General features: G+C 41.7%; 1 protein-coding gene across 2 annotated transcripts in view; it reads left to right on the top strand.

The window, feature by feature from the left end:
* atp2a3 (ATPase sarcoplasmic/endoplasmic reticulum Ca2+ transporting 3) overlaps positions 1-12,482 on the top strand; it is a 50,602-nt gene extending 38,120 nt beyond the window's left edge. The window contains exons 11-22 of one of the 2 annotated variants that reach the window (XM_015035199.1): positions 1,513-1,644; positions 4,480-4,596; positions 4,897-5,115; positions 5,556-5,891; positions 7,781-8,001; positions 8,214-8,416; positions 8,505-8,590; positions 8,693-8,826; positions 9,994-10,111; positions 10,551-10,668; positions 10,826-10,856; positions 10,979-12,482. In XM_015035199.1, coding sequence (XP_014890685.1) covers positions 1,513-1,644; positions 4,480-4,596; positions 4,897-5,115; positions 5,556-5,891; positions 7,781-8,001; positions 8,214-8,416; positions 8,505-8,590; positions 8,693-8,826; positions 9,994-10,111; positions 10,551-10,668; positions 10,826-10,830 — 1,689 coding nt within the window. In that variant the 3' untranslated portion in view covers positions 10,831-10,856; positions 10,979-12,482. The remainder of the gene's footprint in view (positions 1-1,512; positions 1,645-4,479; positions 4,597-4,896; positions 5,116-5,555; positions 5,892-7,780; positions 8,002-8,213; positions 8,417-8,504; positions 8,591-8,692; positions 8,827-9,993; positions 10,112-10,550; positions 10,669-10,825; positions 10,857-10,978) is intronic. The other variant, XM_015035190.1, reaches the window with a different exon arrangement.
* The last annotated feature ends 7,696 nt before the right edge of the window (positions 12,483-20,178 follow it).

Here is a 20,178-nt window from a genome sequence, read left to right as displayed (position 1 = left end):
GGAAAGTCAGGGTCCAAAAGACCAAGGAAGCTGGCGGACAGGTCAGGAAGAAAGTTGTGGATAAGGCCTGGGTTATGAAACCATTCACCGAGATGTTACTTGGCACTGTCCATGGCGATCAAATATAAACTTTAAAAGAACTGCAAACCCTCCAAGACAAAGCCGTCTCACTGAGCACCGAGCAGAGAAGTGGAGTGATGAAGTTTAAAACAGGGAAAACCCGGGAGTGGCTTCGAAAGACGCGATATTTGACCTTTCAGTGACCCTGAACACACAGCCAGAGCTACAATGTGTCTCTGCATTTTTTATTTTTTATTTTTGGCTGATCAGCCTGACCTGCCGATTTTTGCTTTTGGCAAATACCAATTTATTATTAATTATTTTATTTATTTATTTATTTCATTTTTGCTTGAGAAATCGCTAAATATGACAAAGTTACTAATTTGGCAGCAGTGAGTGAGCGCTGTGAGCCACACCTGCTCTCACGACGGAGCAAAAGAGGACAGCGGCTGATTGTCCTTTTCAAAGGTAGATAAGATCGTTTCTTTACATTCACTTATCAGCCGATTGTTTTCCCAAACTTAAGGAAATCAGGCCCAGTTTATTTGTCTGGTCAATTTATCAGTGCAGGAATATTTGTGCTACAGTGGATCAAACTCCAGGCTGAATCCACAGATGACCTCGGGTCAGGGTCAGGGTTCACAGTGAAATAGGAGCAAAAGTTTCAACCCGGTAGAGACGTACCAGGTTGTAGGTCCATTGTTTTCCTTCCACTTCACAATGCTGCAGCAGCTGTCGGTTGTTTTTGAAACAACAATGCAAGTAAAAGTTTTAAGGCTTCTGAATTCTTCTCGAGGTTTCTCTCTTCCACATCCGGTGTTGCAGGAGGGTAATTTTCTCATTTGGAAAACACGGGCCACTTTCTTACACGAGCGTTCTGTTCCTCCGAGCTAATTTTACTCTCGCGTGTCGTCTTCTCCCTGGTTCTCATTGTTTTTCTCACCTCTTTGTCAACACCACGTTATCATGGCAACCATGCTGAGTGGGGAGGCCAGGGACAAAGCCGTTCTCATCCTGTACGGATCCCCTCAAGATTTTCAGTTTTCAGAAATAGCCTCTTTGCCACCAGTTTGGCTCATTTCTGAAAGGGATGCTAAGATGAGCGTGCCAACCCGTGTGAGAAGGCCAGAGGAGCAAGACGAGGAGGAGGAGGAGGAGGAGGAGGAGGAAGATGGGAATGCTAGAGAGAAACGAGGAGTTTTATTGCCACCTACAGCCGCTCACACAGATAAATGATGTGTGCTGTTTAACATTAGTGGCTCGTCTCAGCCGGCGAAGCCAAAACATTTTTCATGCTGGGCTCAAACTTCATGTCGGCCATATTTAGAAGACAGACATGCTCTAGGGTATTTGCTTTAGGGTCATCGTTGACTAAATGTTGTTGACATATAGCACGGCGTACAACTGTTCTCTGTGATTGCTGAAATTAAACGCCAGCCTGTCCTCTTGCAGAGCAAAGGGGTTTATGAGAAGGTGGGGGAGGCCACCGAGACGGCCCTCACCACGCTGGTGGAGAAGATGAACGTCTTCAAGACCGACCTGTCAGGACTCACCAAGGTGGAGCGCGCCGGCGCCTGCAACTCGGTAAGATTTCCCTTTGCAGCGTCTCCACCGAGCTACGCACGCTTTCAGTCGTGCACGTTTCGGCATCTCGTTCGACACCGGTGACCTTTGACTTTTTTTAATTTGGAGCATTGGGTTTAGGTTTAGATGTCGGAGTTTATCTAACCTTTTGTGCATTTTGAAGTGGGGGCGTCCCGATATGACTTCCTCACTTCTGATGCGATACCCATACTGACCCGATACGATATCATCTCAAATCATATATACTTTTATCATTTATTTTGTGTGGAATGTTAAAAAAGACTTGACCAAGTGGTTTTGCTCAAATGGAGAACAATAACTGGTATAAATGCATTTATTATTAACCAGTGAGTTTGCATGTGCGATGCAAGTGATGTTTGATAGAAACAAAGTTTTCCCTCATAATTGGACCTGTCGCAATAAACAATAAATAAATGAATCGCATGATAAATTAAAGCAAACTCGATCATTTCTATTTGCATGATTTACAGTTTTTTTTTTCTTTCTGCCAAAAAACTGAATGACAAAAGTCTTCACTCTGGTGTTTTGGCCTCAACTAGTCTTTTATTTGGAAGAACTATTTTGTTTACAGAGACTTCATAATTTGTTTTATTTGTTGTTTCTGTTTTGTTTATTTATTTCTGGATATTTTAAATGTCTTCCAGATTCAATGTTAAATCTTTGTTAGAATTTAAAGTTTATTGACCTTTAACAATGTGTTCGCTACCATTGCTGGAAAATTATCTCTAAACGACAATATTATCAGTTATCACAATAACTTCTGAGACAATTTATCGTCCAGCAAAATGTGTCACCCTGACAGGCCGACTCATGCTGTCCTTTCCTCATGATGCCATCTACTCCTGCAGCAAAACAATCCCAAAGCCTAATGCTGCCACTGCCGTACTTCAGTCTCTTTTTTTCCTCTCTCTTCAGTCTGCAGTGGAACATGTTAAAACTCATGTTGTCATGTTTTACTGCGAACCATTCACAGCTTATCTGTGTTACCGTTATTATGATAATAAACCAGGACTATCACATGTCACTTCTGGTTTCTTTTGCTTTAGCGCTTCAGACTGTCAGAGTGACGGTTATAAACAGGATGTTGATCTCGCTAATTGTCCAGTCACAGCTGCTGAAGCCTCTTCCCTGCGCAGGTCTGGTTATTTCTCCTCAGTTTTCATTCTGACATCCACAGCAGCACCAGTTTGCGAGGCTGTAATGAATCTGCTTGGCGTTCGAACGGCATCCATCCGCTCTGACGGCGCTCTGATCTTTCAGCTTCACGTTTAGGTATTGTTTAACCCCGGGTGGATAACTAAAGACTGAAGTCAGCAGGTCACTTTCTCCTCGCACAAAGACTCGTTAATGAAGCACGTTGTTGTCATTTGATACATGTTTGACTTCAGGGTGTGAGTTGGCGATCGTTTGCTTTTGTCTAAGGACAAATTGCCTGTGAGAACATCTCCCAGTTGTAGTAGTTTAAATAGACGGCGAAGTTCATCACGTGGGAACGGTCAGAGTCCTGCTGTGTGAATGATTAACAGACCGATGAGCCGGCGTTGGTGAGATGTCCCTCTACCCCCCGCAGTTTTGGAGCTGCTTCACTTCTGTGTCAATAGCAGCCGTTAAGGGCCCAGACGTCGTCACTGTCGGGACGACGTCTGGGCCCGACGGTGTTTGTAATCTCCAAACAAACTTTCTGCAACCAAGCGACGTCTTAATCAAATTAATTTAAATGGGTTTTTTTATTTTAGGCTTCTGCTGGAAAGTGCAGAGCCCAGAAACAAAGAGGAGCTCAGATAAACATCCAGTTGTTGATGTGGGATGTAGCAGCAGGTTACAGGATCCAGTTCAAGTTCCTCACCTGCAGCGATCTCAGCTGGACGTCTGTTATCCGCTCAGAAACAGGATTGTAACTAGAAGGACCCCTACTGGTAGGACAAGGCATCACAATGCAGAGTGAGGGCAAATTAGGGCTGAAACAATCGACTATTGAAACAACTAATTTAGTCATTGATTAACTGGAATAAGCTCAAAAAAGGGCATTCGCTGAAAGAAGAGCACACTCAGAGCAGAATTTAAGCCAAAACTATATGAAATGATATATTTTGCATTTATATTGTCTGTAAATAAGTTCCACCAAGAACTCCTCAGAGTTTAGCTTCACCTGGTTAATATTCTGTTAAAAAGACTAAAAATCTCCTATTAAGCACTGCTTGCTTTTCAATTATTAATGGAAACCTGGTCCACAGATCAGCCCGACTCTGTGCTGATGTCCAGTCGGGCAGAAAACCTCTGGGCTTTTCACATGTTGATGTTAGGAGTATTTATCTAGCAGCAGAACTAAAGGACTGTATCGCATTTTAGTCAATAAACTGTTTATTTTGTTATTCAATAAAGGAATTAAATTATCTGTTTATTTGCATTTTCTTATATATTCATAATATTGTAAAAAAATGTGTTCAAAGAAAAATCTGCAGAATGTTCAAATTTCTTTTTAGACGTCAGAATGCTCGATTACTAAAATAATCATTACTTGGAGTCCTAGTTCATATCGCTCACAGATTTTGGTTGAATGACGGTTTGAGTTGGTCAGTCGCATAAAAACCCAATGAAGTGCAGAACCCAGTAGTCTGCAGCGTAGTTGACATTTGACTGTTTCCACGATTCCTCCTGTCCTTCCTGATCCTCGGTCAGATTTGAGGACGAGCCGGTCGACTGTCTCCTGTGAATTACTGTCGTTCAGCTGTCGGAGGCTCAGCCACAGCCTTTTTATTCTTCTTCTTCTTCTGTTTTGTTTCACTTTCCTCTGTCCTCTGCTGTCGCCGCCAGGTAATCAAGCAGCTGATGAAGAAGGAGTTCACTCTGGAGTTCTCCCGCGACCGCAAGTCCATGTCCGTCTACTGCACTCCTGTCAAGGCGGGCGCCCAGAGCAAGATGTTTATTAAGGTGTGGGAACATAAGCATTGTGTGTGTGTGTGTGTGTGTGTGTGTGTGTGTGTGTGTGTGTGTGTGTGTGTGTGTGTGTGTGTCTGTGTGTCTGTGTGTCTGTGTGTGTGTTTTCTCGGATATAATTTAGACTCTATAAAAGTTTTCTTCTGTCACAACAAAAAATATTCTCATTTGGATAAAGTCTCTAACTCTTAGTGCTTAAAAACGTGTTTTCATGCTGAGCGTAAAGATTTATTTTGAACTTCCATGTTTTGTTTGTTTCAATTGTTGCTGGTTTTATTTTTTTCTCCATCGCAGGGCGCTCCTGAAAGCGTGATGGAGAGGTGCAACTACCTGCGTGTGGGAACGACAAAGGTTGCCATGACGCCAGCCCTGCGCGAGCAGCTGATGGTTAAAATCAGGGAGTGGGGGACGGGTAAGGACACCCTGCGCTGCCTCGCTCTGGCCACCCACGACACGCCGCCGCGCAAAGAGGACATGGACCTGGAGAACTCCAGCAAGTTCGCAGAATACGAGGTGCGTGGAGGGGCTAAGCTAGAGCGGTCACATGTTGGTCAAACAAACACATAATTCAGTCTTCTAGAAATATTTTAAATCCTTTTGGTCCTATTAAAAATGGTTGCTTTTAAAAGTTGGAGATGATTAGGAATGTAGCACACAGACTAATATTTGCTGTCTTGCTAGCTTTTTATTAGCAACCTGTGATTTCATGCTAGCAAAAACAGCTAGGGCTGTTAGCGGCTAGCTGTTTTTGCTACTAACAGCCCTAATTCTGGAAAAGTCTGGAATTTAAGGAAGTATTTTTGTCTGGATGAGTATAAAAATGCTCTAGAATATGGAACATTTACGGCTTCCTTATTTTCCATCCATTCATTTATGCTTAAATCATTCATCATTCTGGTTTTCCGTCGGTCCAGTGAATGCCCCTTCATCCCACTCCTCTCTCCTCCTTTAAGATGGGCCTCACGTTCGTCGGCTGCGTCGGCATGCTGGACCCGCCCAGGAAGGAGGTGATCGGCTCGGTGAAGCTGTGCAACGAGGCCGGGATCCGCGTCATCATGATCACGGGAGACAACAAAGGCACGGCCGTGGCCATCTGCAGACGCATCGGCATCTTCGGCGAGGAGGAGGACGTGAAGGGGAAGGCGTACACGGGCCGCGAGTTCGACGACCTGACGACCGAGGAGCAGAGAGAGGCGGTGAAACGCGCCCGGTGCTTCGCCCGCGTCGAGCCGGCGCACAAGTCCAAAATAGTCGGATACCTGCAGTCATTCGACGAGATCACAGCCATGGTGAGAAGTTAACGGGCAAGAAGGCTTACAAGTAAAATCGCTGATTTTTTTTCACGACGAATCTAATTTCCAATACTTTTTTGGTTTCTTTTCTGTTTGTTTCTCGCTTTGTTTTCTGAAAAAAAAGAAATTACAAATGACAGAGAGCATTTCCAAATAGTGTCTTTTATTTCAGTCATTCCTTCTTGGATGACAGAGTATCTTGGACCTTTTTAATTATGAGTATATAGTCATAATGACAGCTGATTAAAGATGCAGCTTTACCAGAAAGAAGTCATAAAAAGATAAAAGATGTTTTAATGAGGAAAATAGTTCAGGTATTACAAATTTTCAACAAAAAAAATCGTCGTTGAATCATTAACAGTTATTGTGACAAACGGTAATAATATTCTTTTCAGACCATTTTCAAGCAATATTTTTAATAATGGTATAATAACGCAGGTTTGTCCTCTCAAAGACCAATGAACTTACATTTTCTAAAGAATATTTATTTACGTTCCACATTGGGACGTAAATAAAACAACTGAAAAGAAGAAACAAAACAGAAAAACCACTTGCAACCAAAACGATAAAAAAGATTCATTATGATTCTTCTGTTAACAAATTGTCCATCAAAAAATTTTAATCATCACAATGGAAAGGATCAAGCTCATTTAAATCTTTTGTTATTTCTCATGATGTTCGTATAAAGCATCACTTTATTCTGGCACTATTACAACTTCGTTCTCATAATAAAAAAAAATAAAGATGACATCGTAGCCTGGCACAGTTCGGCTGTGTAACGAACATCTGAGCGGCGGAGGAGAAGAAGCCGGTGAGGCGAGGCGTGTTCCCGTCTCTCTGAGGCTCCCTCAGACTGAGCCATCAATATCCGTCACTCGCTCCGCCGCTCCCCATCTGACACGCGCCTCGGAAGAGACGCCAATCCTCCGGGAAGGCGGCGAGGCAACAGTATCACCACTTGGCTGTCAGATATTGTCCAGTTCTCCCATAAATCCAGAACTGCTCTCAAGGCCCCGCCGCCGCTGACGGATCCGTCCAGATCTGAATAAACCCCGACGGCGTTGAACCGAGCCGCCGCTGTTGACTTCTTCTGTTTGAATGCGAGACGTCTCCCACGGCTCGGCTTTAGGAGCTTTAAAATATCTGGTTTAATCTTTACAGTATTTTTGTTTAGTTTCTACTTCAAATATTTTGGTGCCCTTGAAATAAGACAAAAGTAAATAAATGCTCTTGTTTTAAGTCAGCAATTCTTGAATATAGTTTTTAAAAAGTACCATTTTCACTGGCAGATATTTTTAGTTTAATGTGAAAACAAAAACTCAGTAAAATTAATTTTAAAAAAAAATCTGTATTCAAGAATTATTGACTTAAAACATTTGTATTTATCTTGCTGATAAGTTACTTTTAACTTGTCTCATATCGAGTAGGGATGCACCGATTGGGCCGATATCGATATCCAGGATAAATATTGCTGTTATGTACGTTTACTGATATTTACAGATACTGTAGATATTATATATATTTTACCTTGAAAAAAACAAACACACACACAACTGCTTCTCCGCTTCAGTTAAACTCCCCACAATCCTTTGCTGCATCGCTGTCACATGACTGACCTCCTTTCCCGCTCCTCCAGACCGGAGGAGCGGGAACGAAGTGGCAACGAAGTGGAAATAAATATCAAACCAATTTTATTTATTGGACCGATACTTAAAAAAATTACTAATATTGGCCGATACCAACGTTAGTGCCGATATGTCGCACATCTCTTGTTTCTAGTTCAAGTATTTTAATACACTTGATATTAGGCGAAAAATACTTGGTAAGAGTTTGTGTTTTGCAGCAAAATTAGCGTCTTGTGTCATGAAATGAATTGTTTCATTCAGACAGGAGACGGCGTGAACGACGCCCCGGCCTTGAAGAAGGCAGAGATCGGCATCGCCATGGGCTCCGGCACGGCGGTGGCCAAGTCTGCGTCTGAGATGGTGCTATCCGACGACAACTTCTCCACCATCGTGGCTGCGGTGGAGGAAGGCCGGGCCATCTACAACAACATGAAGCAGTTCATCCGATACCTCATCTCCTCCAACGTGGGAGAAGTCGTGTGGTGAGGCCGAGACCTGGAAACTCCACGTAGGGCTGGGCGCTGAATTTTCTGGTTGTTGAAGATTGAATTTTCGGAAACTCTGGATTTGTTTTCTTGGCGAATAGCGTCCAGAGAGTGACGCCACTTGTTTTTAAGCCTCACCGCCCGGCCCTACCTCCACATGAGGCCGTCTCCGTCTCCCTGGCCTCGCCTGACCTGCTCTGTCTCCGCAGCATCTTCCTGACAGCCATCCTGGGTCTCCCCGAAGCGCTGATCCCCGTCCAGCTGCTGTGGGTGAATCTGGTGACCGACGGGCTTCCTGCCACCGCCCTGGGCTTCAACCCCCCAGACCTGGACATCATGGACAAACCGCCCCGTAACCCAAAGGAGCCGCTCATCTCCGGCTGGCTCTTCTTCAGATACCTCGCCATTGGAGGTAGCGCTACGTCTGAGACGATGACAAATGGATTTCATTTTGTTGTACTTGTTTTTATTTTTCACTTTGATTTAATGTTTTCCTTCAGGATATGTGGGCCTGGGAACAGTGAGCGCAGCCACATGGTGGTACCTGTTCGATGAAGAGGGCCCACAGGTGTCTTTCTACCAGCTGGTGAGCTCAGCCTGTTTTTGCCTGTCGCAGCAACACCTCCGACCTCTGAATCTCCAGCCACGTGTTCGCGTTGAACCTCTTTTCTTCTCCCTTCGCACACAGCGACACTTCATGCAGTGCACAGAGGACAACCCGATGTTCAAGGACATCGACTGCGAGGTGTTTGAGTCCCGCTACCCCACCACCATGGCGCTGTCGGTGCTGGTCACTATCGAAATGTTCAACTCCCTCAACAGGTCAGCGGCTGTCTGATGCGGAGGCCGAGCAGACGGGCGCTGAATGTCAGGGCTGTCAGATTTTTATTAAAGGGATCAGACGCTGTTATCCAGCGACACAACAAGCCCTTTGAAGGAGGGATTCGGTTACAGAGTAGATAACAGCAGCGCTGACAGCTCTTCACCGTTTCTCCTTGTAAAACCAGTGTTAACTTAAGGAAGTACGATAGATGGATTTTTAGAGGCTGGACTGTGCATTTGATCAGATTTGTGTTATAATTTTGATACCATCCAACACACCAACTCACTATTAGATATTATGACAATTGTGATTTTACACCTTAAGTGTTGGTGGGGGGGGGGAATTAAATAAAAAGTGGAACAGATGTTGTCTAATTCCAAACTCAACAATGCCTAATAACACCGATTTTTAACATTTTTAAGATTTCACAACCGTGAAATCTTAAAAAAATCTTTAAAATCCTTAAATTTATGTATCTAAAATTGTGGCCTTAAAATGCCTTAAATTTGTTTAAGAAAGTTAATTTGGCCTGAAATATTTCAATCATAAGTCTTAAATTTTCTAATGAAGATATATATCTTTAGAATAAATAAAACATTAGATTTTCTTTTGAACATTTTTAGATGCACTTAGATAAATTCAAGATACCAGGTTTTAAATTTTATTCATAAGTCTTAAGTTGTAAATTTGAGTCGGTGAAACCTGCAGAAACCCTGATTAATATTGATATCATAGCCAATAAAAGATATTTCTCCATTTAACACAGTGAACCAAACGAATACCACCTGGCTGTTTTCTCTCTCCCTCATGAATATCACACACAAACGGTAACAAGATTGAAATAAATAATTACTAATATTGGCCCATTTTTCCTCATTTTCACTGACATGTGAAAAATTGACCAATACCTGCATTATAAATGCCGATATATTGTGCTTTCCTAAAAACAATCATGATTGTAATCTTGCGGCATAACAGTAGAGGTGAAATATAAAACATTTTGTAGTTTTTATAACCGTTTGAAGCTAACAGTTAGCTTCAAGCTAGCCGTTTTGTGGTAAACAAGGAAATGACTGTAGAACCGCTCCGCATGTTACTTTTTAGAACGATGTTTGCTCATTTTTTCTTTCTGACCTCCTGACCTGTGGGAACATCTGTCTTGGCAGTTTGTCTGAGAACCAGTCCCTGCTCAGGATGCCTCCCTGGGTCAACATTTGGCTGCTGGGAGCCATCATCCTGTCGCTGTCCCTCCACTTCCTGATCCTGTACGTCGAGCCTCTGCCGGTGAGTTCTCAGGACGCCTGATCAAGTCCAACTACTGACTCCGCTCGTTGTGACGCGTTTATCGAATAATGTAGGTGGGAAACTCAGAATTTTACTTTCGTCAGCCAATCACTGATTGGAGCAGATTGTAGGGAAACCATTAGTACATTTCTAGGAACAGTTATTGTGAAAAGTGTGTTTTACTGTTGATTCTTATGTTAATGCATCTTTAAAGAAAAACCATCTGGGACAGACCATTCCACATTTTATTTGATGTTTAAAACCCCCAAAACTGTCTATATTGGTATTAAAAAGAAAAAAAAAAGGAATAAATAGTTCTTATCATCACTTTTATCGTTATCACGATAATTCCAACAAATATTGTGCTAAAACCTTTAAGTCCCCATTGTCATACAGCTTCATTTTAAGTATTTCTGAGTGGGTTTTCTTTGCCCCTCAGCTGATCTTCCAGGTGACCCCTTTGTGCTGGTCCCAGTGGGTCGTGGTCCTAAAGATTTCCATCCCTGTCATCCTCCTGGACGAAGCACTGAAATATATTTCCAGGAACCATTTAGAAGGTGAGCTGGGGTCAAAGTGTAGAAACAACCCACTTTATGAATTTCAGTCATTATTAAACTGGTTCTGTTCGTTTTTTTTCTCTAATGTTCAGCAGCTTTGTCCACATTTCTGATCCTTTTTTCCTGCTTCTTTTTTCCCCTCTGCTTTCCGTATCAGCATAAATTTTTATCTCGCCTTCTGTGAAAAGGTACCGCAGCTTTTTTTCCTCCTTCCTCTCTTTCTTCTCTGCTTTAGAACCGGACCAACGTAAACAGCCCATTTCATTCTCTAAACCATGTTTTCTTTCTTTTTTGTGTGTTTTCCCGGCAGATGACGAGGAGAAGAAATATCGGCGGAGATGGCAGCAGAACTAAGACCTCTCCTTTGTCGCATTTGCATAGTTAGACACACACACACAGAGCTACACTCTTCCTTTTTATGAGCTAGGAACCTTTTCTCTCCCAGGCCCTCGTTCCCGTCCTCCCCCCTCCTGCATGTCCAAACATGGCGCCGCTGAAAAACAACCTGAGAGAAACGGAGAGAGGGTTTATGTTCCGGCTCGGTAGGAGTGTTTGTGGGGGGGGGGGAGGCGTGGGTTGTGTGTGTCCGAGTGTGTGTTTGCAGATGCACGACTTTTTCTTTTTTAGCTGCGAGGATGAGAAACAACTGCAGAAAAAAAAAAAAAAAACAAGAAAAGAAAGAGGATAAAACAGCCTCAGGCTTCTTAATACCATGTCTGCTCTTTTTCACTGTACAGCACAAACAGAGAGGTGCAGAAATGAACTTGAGGGAGGGCTTCATACTAATTCAACAGAGTCTGAAAGAGAGGTGGAGGAGAGACTGTACACATAAAGAGAGAAAAGATGAGGAGAGGCGGGACCTGGAGGCTGAGTGTGCGTGGGAGAGCCACTGCGTTCATGTCCCGCCGGCTGCCGCCACCCACACAGCTGCAGAAACACGGTCTCATCAGAACTACAACCACTTCGCCATTTGTTTACACTTAAAGCAAACTCTTCCTAGGGTTCCCCTCTCTCTCTCTCTTTCTTATGCTCTGTTTGAGGAGGCAGCTTTGAGCCTCAGGTTGGGGTCCTTTTTTTGGGTGGGGTTGGGGGTCAACGGTGTGAATAGCTTTATGCTGCTTTAGCTGCTTCTATCAGCTCTTGACTCGAGGAGCTGAGGTCAGCCGACGCACCGGGCAAAACGGAACGATCCACAGCAAAGCTAAATTTAAAACAAATACAAATCCTAGCCTTAAATCTGCCTCTATAAAATCATCCGCGCACTGTCGGGTAAACGTCTTCAGCAGCACAGCTACCAAACTGACTCTTCTACATTAAAAACAGGAAGAAATGGAGCAGCAGGTGAGCGGAGGAGCTAAACATGTTAGCCTTGATATCGATTAGCTTTAGCGTATATCGATTAGCTTTAGCGTACCTGAAGATGCACTAATCAGACTTTTGTGCCGGATGTTTGACGTCTGGGTTTGTTTGTAAAGCTGTACTTGCCAAAACCAAAATTTCCCAATTCCAATTTCTGTTCAACAAAATGATACAGGGCGTTTCCTTCTAGCTAGCTTCATTCTAGTTTATATTAGAACTAGAGGTGACGTCACACGACGAATAAAAGAGAGCGCTAAATGTAAAGCAGAATCCTACAGGTGTTTTAAAACAAAGACAAACTCATTACAGAGCTAACGTTTTCCATATTTTGTTAGCGGCTGTCGTAGCTAGCTTGTGTGTGTTATAGAGAATCTGAACTCTGACGTCCAAATTTCTGTATCTTCCATGACGGCTGCAAGTGAAAAGCCAAAACAAAGAAACGTTAAAAAAAAAAAAAAGCTCTCACCAAAGAGATAAAACTTTAACGTTTTGCTGTAAGCTTTCTGCTGTGCGGCTATATTGAGATAAATTAGTCTTATGTGGGAAAAAAATCAAAATACTCCCCATTTTTTTACGAGTTAAACTGATTGCATGTCTCCATTTTGCACTATGTGAAGCGTTCGTGTCTTATAAAGCCCACTGCACATCCAACATAGCGATGTGGTCCTGACGAATGTGCCGCCATGGAGTTTTTCTCCTCCCGTCGGTGTGACGTAACGAACGTCCGTTCGCCCCGCGTTCTGCGTCCTCAGCTCCGCTCGCTCTCTCAGCGCTTTCGCGGTTTACTCGCAGATTGTTTAAAAAAAAATAAATAAATAAAATAAAAATAAAAAAGACTAGACAATGTATTTGACTGAATGAACCCACGTGGAGGGAGGGGGTCTGAATGTGTGTTTTTAAGTCTTACTTTTGCAGGAGTTTGTTTTGGGGAGGGCGCAGAGGGTCTCGGTGCTCTGTGGGCGTTGGTGTTTCTCAGGGGAGGGTCTCTAAGGTAGAGAAGCACATTTAAAAACTAGAGCGTCAGTCCGGTGCTGGTTGAAAACCCGTCCACACGGTCCCCAGTTTTGATCACACTGCAACGTCACTAAACCTTACCAAGTATTTTTGGTCGAGTTTCTCCTGTAAATATCTCAATTTACTTTTAAATAAGACAAAACTAACTTACAAGTAACTTTTCAACCTGATATAGGAACTTGTTTCAAGTCATTAATTAATATTAATGAAAAAGTGGTAGTTGTAAGTGAAATAACCTGCCATTGGCAGGTTAATTCACTTATAACTAGTGCTTTTTCAACAATATCAAGGTAATATTTATTTCTTGCTGAAAATTTACTTGTAAGTTAGTTTTGTTTTATTTCAAGTGTACTAAGATATTTGTACTACAAACTAGATCAAAAATACTTCTGTTTCTGTAACAAATAAATTAAAACAGATGTTCTTTTCTCTGTCACGACTTGAACATTTTTGGTAAATTTGACATTGCGAAGCTATCTGATGGGATCGACAGCCTGATGAAACCTTTCCTGTGTAACTAAACTGACCCGGTTGGACTCGGCGGAGTGTGTGGATCCTTTTCTTTCTTCTTTTCGTTGTTGCTTCCAGTCCTGAATGCCTCTTCTTCCTGGTGGGACGTTTCGAACTGGAGGGAGTCCCCATCCTGAGACACCAGTCTGCTGTTGCTCACTGTTTTGTCGCTTGAGAATGTCTTTTTTTGTTTGTTTGTTTTTGTTTTTTTGGGGGGGCGGGGGGTTATCAGCTCCAGGATGTTCCCAGCTTGTCGTGTTCTCTTGGATCACTCTTAAAAACCTAAGGGGATTGGTTTAATGCAAGCGAACTGATTTAATAATGACGCAGCATTAAAAGGGTAACCCTATACTTTAATTTCTTAGTAAAAGCCACCTTGGTTTACCCCTAGAATGATGCGCCCTCTGTCCTTACCAGCGGACCACAACACACCCACCCAGGTCCCCAGGTCTCCACACTGCAAAAACTCAAAATCTTACCAAATTTTTTTTTTCTTTTAGTTTCTAGTGCAAATACCTTAGTACACATGAAATAAGACAAAACTAACTCACAAGTAACTTTTCAGCAAGACATAGGAGCTTGTTTTGTCAATAAATCCTTGAAATTTATGAAAATACTAGTTCCACTAACAGATTATTTCACTTGTAACTTGTGGGGCGGGGGAGGACGTCTTTTTATAAGTGAAATAACCTGCCACTAAAACTAATACTTTTTAAAATCTGTGTTCAAGAGTTATTGACTTAAAACAATCTCCTATGTTTTGCTGAAAAGTTACTTTTAACTTGTTTCAAATGCCCTTTCCAGCGCTCTGGAAACCAAACCAAAACTTCCTGGTAAGATTTGGAGTTTTTCCAGTGCAGGTCTCTCTGACATGCTGGCACTATGGGTCTGTACAGCCTTATTTACTACTGAATCCTCCATTCTGTACAGGCGAGAAGAATACGATCGCATGGAACCTTGTTACTGTAACAATAACCTATACAGTATGTAATATTTAATTTTTCTGTTCTTACATCATACGTACAGAAGACAGACTTGCAAGGAAACTTTTTGTTTTGTTTTTTTAACGTCTCCGTTGAGCACATGGCTAAGGATCTGTTTTTTTTTTTAGATTATTTTTTCATGCGTGTGTACAATACAAGGTCATTTCCTCACTGTTTGTTTGATTTTTGCAGTTAATGTCTTTTTTCCCCTTTTTTTTGTCTTTACTGTAGAGAAAAAAAGCAAAGATATGAAATTAAGATAGAGAAGAATAGTGCTTATGTTTGTTAGTGGCAATAACGTGGATCATTTCAGCGAGGGCTATCTGGTGTGGGAACGCTCAACAAGCTGCTCACGAGCCGTGTCTGGTTTACACCGAGCGCCGAGCAGCGATGAAGTCCTGATGTTTTATGACTGTACATTGTTGGTGAGGAACCGGGCTCTGGAGAACCGCCGCGCTCTTTGTCCAGAACCCGTTGCACGAGTTCTGGACTTAAGTCCCGACTTCGGTCCGAAAACCGGAGAGGCGTCGAGAACAATCCGGCTGTGTCCAATTTTTTCCCGATTGGACGGGCGAGGCGTCTCCAGAGTGCGAGTTTCACCTCTGAGTTTAAAAAAAAAAAAAAAAAAGGATTCTCTGTGTTGCCTTGTTGATATTAATTGTGGACACATAATTTTATAAACAACAGAGATGTGGAAATAAAGATTATTTATCTTGTTATTTATCCAGAGGTTGTGTTCTTTGTCATACATCTATATATATAAATGTATAGTTTTTTTGGGCTGATTAATTGCGATTAATCGATTGTTGAAGTAAATCGTCTACTAATTTAGTAATCGATTAATCGTTAACTGGAATACACAGACTCCAAAAATAGACCAATTGCTGAGAGAACACTTAAGAAAAAAAGAAGTATAAATTTAGCATTTAAGATTTCAAAAACAAAACGTTGCCTGTAAATGTTACCCAGAACTCCTGAGGTGGTTCAAAATTCTGTTAATATCATATAAATCTCAAATTAAGCCCCTTTTGCTGTCCAGATATTAATCAGGTAATCAAAACAAAAAACGCACACAAAGTGTATTGTACTATTTATTTAAATTAGGACAATATGCCAATGAGTTCCACTAAACTTTATGGAAGAGTAAAGAGGTTTTAATAATACTTTGGTCCGTCACTTAAAATCTGAATAAAATAGCTCAGTAAAATATAGGTTTGTTTGTAAATTGACAGCATGTTATTTAAAGGTCATGAATATTAAAGGCTGCATGCTGCAAGGTGCTTGTTGTAGATTCTGCTTTACATATGGAGAATATGACTGAGTATGCTATGCCTTCTGAGTCACATTATTTTTGAGGACTAAACTGGCAGTATTATTAAAAAAAAAAAAAAAGCAATACCTTGCATCAGTTTTCTACAACATCAAATTCCCTTTTGGATTAATGAAGTAGTTTTGAATGAAGGCCCATATTTAACACCCTGATAACAGAAGGAACAAATGCGAGCCAGTTTTCCGCTCCTGATTCCAGTGCTGCGATTGAAGTCTTTCCTCAAAGTCATTTCTCCTTCACATCTGTTGGAAACTTTGCTAACAGATGTTTCTTCCCGTCTGGAATATGCATGTCAACATACTGTTATGGCAGAACCAGAGCGTCAAACTACTGACCCCCGACAGCTGAACAACCCGCTTTTCCCTCCAGCTCATGATGCTGCCTCAGTGATCTGAACAAATTTACGTTTAGCATCGCTAATCGGTTTTAAAAATCGGTTTGTATTTATAGTTTAGCTCTGAAGGCGGGTGAAGTTATTCATGCTGATGAACACAGGAGCCGAGCAGCAGCTGCCACATCTTTCTGCTTTCGGCTTCTATCTGAAACAATTTGAGACGATTCCTTCTTCTCTTTCCTGCTCTTTTTTACGTTCCTTCACAGAACTATCAACGTGTGCTGCGTGTGTGCTGCATCTGTTGGTTTTCTATTACTGGACTGTACCTACTAAAGTGAAGTAGAAACATAATTTCTACTAAAAACAAAAACCACACACCCTGATCTGGTTAATGATATTGAACCGTTATTTTTGGATGCAGCTGTACTCAAAGTAGAGAAAACAAGGAGTTATTCTCCACTGTTTTTACCTGGTCTTTTATTTTTATTTTTTTTTTATTTCACCTGTCTGAAAGGTGAACTTGGATGCCTCGAACAATGAGCAGGTGCCACACGCCGCCATTTCCATCCCATCACTGGACCAGCCTGAAAAATTAAAATTCACTAAAGAGGCAGCATTATGTGAAATTTTAGTGAAACTTGGGTCATGTTATATTTCCTCATGAGGAGTGTTGCTTTGCTTCCGACGTGCGTTTGAGAAACAGTTTAATCTCCTGTGGCAACCATTCAGATGAACTAAACGCATGCGCCGCTTTGAAGCACAGATTTCAACTTCTGCATTGCAGAACGTGACCCCCACTCTGCTCCTTCAGACTAGCTAGCAGAAATTTATCAAACACCTGGTGGAATCTGCTGAACTCATCATACTAATTATTTTTTCAGTGTAACGAACGCACTTAAGAATGTTGTTAAAGGAATAATAAAGGAGTAATATAGTGAGTACTTCCTGAAGGTGGAGTGTCAGAAAGAGCAAGAGTTTCTTCTAGAGACGGAAGTCTAATTTGAAGGTGTCAAATTGTCTTTTAAGTCATATTTATTTACAGCATTTTTATAACAACTGAAGCCAACATAGTTACTTGATCTTTGCTTTTCTCATACAAGTGAGCAATTTGATTTTTTTTCTAACAGAAGCTGAGCCAAGAGAGGTGATTTTACTCTTAAATAATCATTAGTTATTGTATGTGAGAGAAAATTAAAGAACTTCCATGTTGGTTTGGCACACAAAAAAAAAAAAAAAAAGAAAAAAAAAAAGCTCAATACCGGTGTTCATCCAGCAGAGGGAGATGTTTACCCACACTCCACCCTTCTGTGACGCCACACAATGATTGCTGCTGTCAGTATGTTTATTATGAGCTGATTATTATATTTTAAAAAAGTGTTAAAAAGTGCGCTGATTAAGCCCCAGCTGTGTCCTGCAGTAACAATATAACCAGCAGGGGGCAACTGAGCCATTTCCTGTCACTTCAGGTTATTTGACATCTTAATAAAGCCATATGCTCACACAGTTGTCTGACTACCAATTACCACATGGCTGATGCTGTGTCAGGATCCCACATGAGAGAGTGACACGCAGTCACATCCTCCCAGAGGAGAGAGGCTTCACAGAAAGCAGAGGGGCCACCCGGGGGGCCCGCAGACGGAGTAGAAGCTCTCTGTGGTGTTAGGCTGTTATTCCCACACCGAACCTCACAGGGACGCTGGATTTGGGACACCAGCGGGGGTACGCCGTCCCTGAGAAAAATATACACGCAGACTAATGACAGCAGCTGAGACAACGAGAGGACAGAGAACTAATATTCTCTGAGAGCCAGACTCACTCTGAGGCCTGGACTTTTTCAGATTTAAACCTCAGTGGAAGTTTCCGTCTGACAGAGCAGGAGAGAGCAGTGCCTAATTGTGAAGCAGAAGGGAAATTATATAGAGAAAAATCTGAAAAGTGCGGTGTGTGTTTGTTTTCAGCCCCCTCTACTCCGATGAATAAAATATGATTTTACTCTAATCCTTTGAAGCTGAAGGACCTCTAATCTTTTTCTCCCTACACCAATTCTCCAGCAAGTTAAGTTCAGAACTTTGACTACACCACTACAGAATGTAAATATATGAAAAATCTAAATTATTTTAATCCTAAATTTATGAGGAGTTTGAACATAAGTACTCTTAAAATCTTAACTTGATATAATTTCCTCTCAACACTTATGCACTACTTGTTGTTGGAGTTAGGGTATCAACGTCTCAATAAAATACTTGTAACCCAGGAGCAAAAATTTTGATTTACTTAGGTTATTTTATGTATTAATGAATGCGTATTTTGCAAAAATTTTACTTTATATACAGCTTATAGGCCCAAATTAAGTGAGCTGTGCTAACATTTTTGAGATTTATATGAATATAAACAACATTAAAATGAAAATTATGAGGTAATAGGCAATTTATTTGGGAACAACATGGAGCTTAATGACTAGGTACATGCTAGGTGGTTGACCTAGCATGTACCAGTCAGTCAGTTGTTTCTATATTTTGAGCCATATGAAAAAGAAAACACATATTACACCCATTTGTAGGTAAAAAAGGAAAAAAAAGAAAAACTATACATCCAATTATGCATAAATACATACGGTGAGGACAAGACATTGAGTCTTCCAATTCATGTTTTATATAATAATTCTGTATTTAGACGTAGAAAGAATGCATTTAGCTCAAAAAGGTGTGGGAATAACACAAACGTATCGTATTTAAATTGTGTGGTCGCCACTGTAATTAAACATTTAGTTTAGGGGTAGGAGTTTATAAGTTCTCACTTCTTCCTACCCCATTTTGAGCATGATATGTTAACTGAAACAAAAAAATCTGTATTTTCTCTTCTTTCTTATGCACTTCTTGTTACTGTGCACTATTTTATTTTATATTTGTATCATGTTCGAATAAAATTTCATTTCATTTCATTTCATTTCATTTCATTTCATTTCATTTCATTTAGTAATAACTTTGTGTCGCATTTCAAACCTGCTGATGTAAAGGATGACATATTAACGAACAGCAGTTTCCATGAGTAAAATCATTTTTCCTTTGTTGATTGGGCACCAAAACCGACTCCAACCCAGGGCCTTGTGAATCCGGCCCTGTCTCCAACATTCTCTCTCTCTCTCTCTCTCTCTCTCTCACACACACACACACACACACACACACGTCTCCTTTTTAGATAGCTTTCCTTCCTCGAGCCGGACATCTTTGATAATGATCTGGCTCCGCAGCATGCCTCTCCGGTCCCACGGGGCCCGCCTCAGTATGCTCATACATGGCTGTGTTTTGAACGGCCTCCACCACGTCTCCTTACGAAAAGAAACCGGTTCTGCTTATGTCGCACCAGGCTCTGACAGGACCAGCGTCCAAACAACCACCTGGGGGGACGAGACAGGAAGCAACTTTAACCGGGTCGTTGTGCCGTGAGGACGGACTCTCTGCCTGGTGCGCTGCGAGGCTGAGCCGGTTGCCAAGGAACTGAATGAACTTGCTATGAACTTTTAGCACGTCCTCGCCAGAGATGGGAAAGTGGTCCTGTAAGCCACGGCTCATGTCGGCCAATTGCTTTGGTGCTAAAGATGAAAAGTCGACTAATATAATGGAGAGTTATCGCAGAATGCCGACGGCCCGTCACGTCGGAGAAAATGGCGGAGTTTGAGTCATTTAGCAGTTTTATTCAGAGCAATTGGCTGAAACTAACAAGCTCTAGAGTCGCCCTTAAGTAGTAAATCTCTTCACTAAGCAGAGCAGAAGCAGAAGTACAAATTAGGTGTGAATAAAGGGTGTTAGTGTGTAAGAGAGGTGTTAGCGGTGGAGGTTTTCTTGCTAGCGAAAAGTCAGAGGCTTTGAAGGTAAAGGACATGTCTGTTCTGATTGTGTTTGGTAGCTTAATCCCTATCATGCAACCATAAAACTAATCTGGACTATGAATAAGTGTAGGTTTGGGATGGCACAGCCAGA

The sequence above is a fragment of the Poecilia latipinna genome, unplaced genomic scaffold (assembly GCF_001443285.1).
Source record: "Poecilia latipinna isolate Pla-1442-1.1 unplaced genomic scaffold, P_latipinna-1.0 Scaffold20, whole genome shotgun sequence".
Classification (NCBI taxonomy): domain Eukaryota; kingdom Metazoa; phylum Chordata; class Actinopteri; order Cyprinodontiformes; family Poeciliidae; genus Poecilia; species Poecilia latipinna.
The sequence above is the reverse complement of the archived record's forward strand: the minus strand, read 5'-3'. Positions and strand labels throughout refer to the sequence as shown.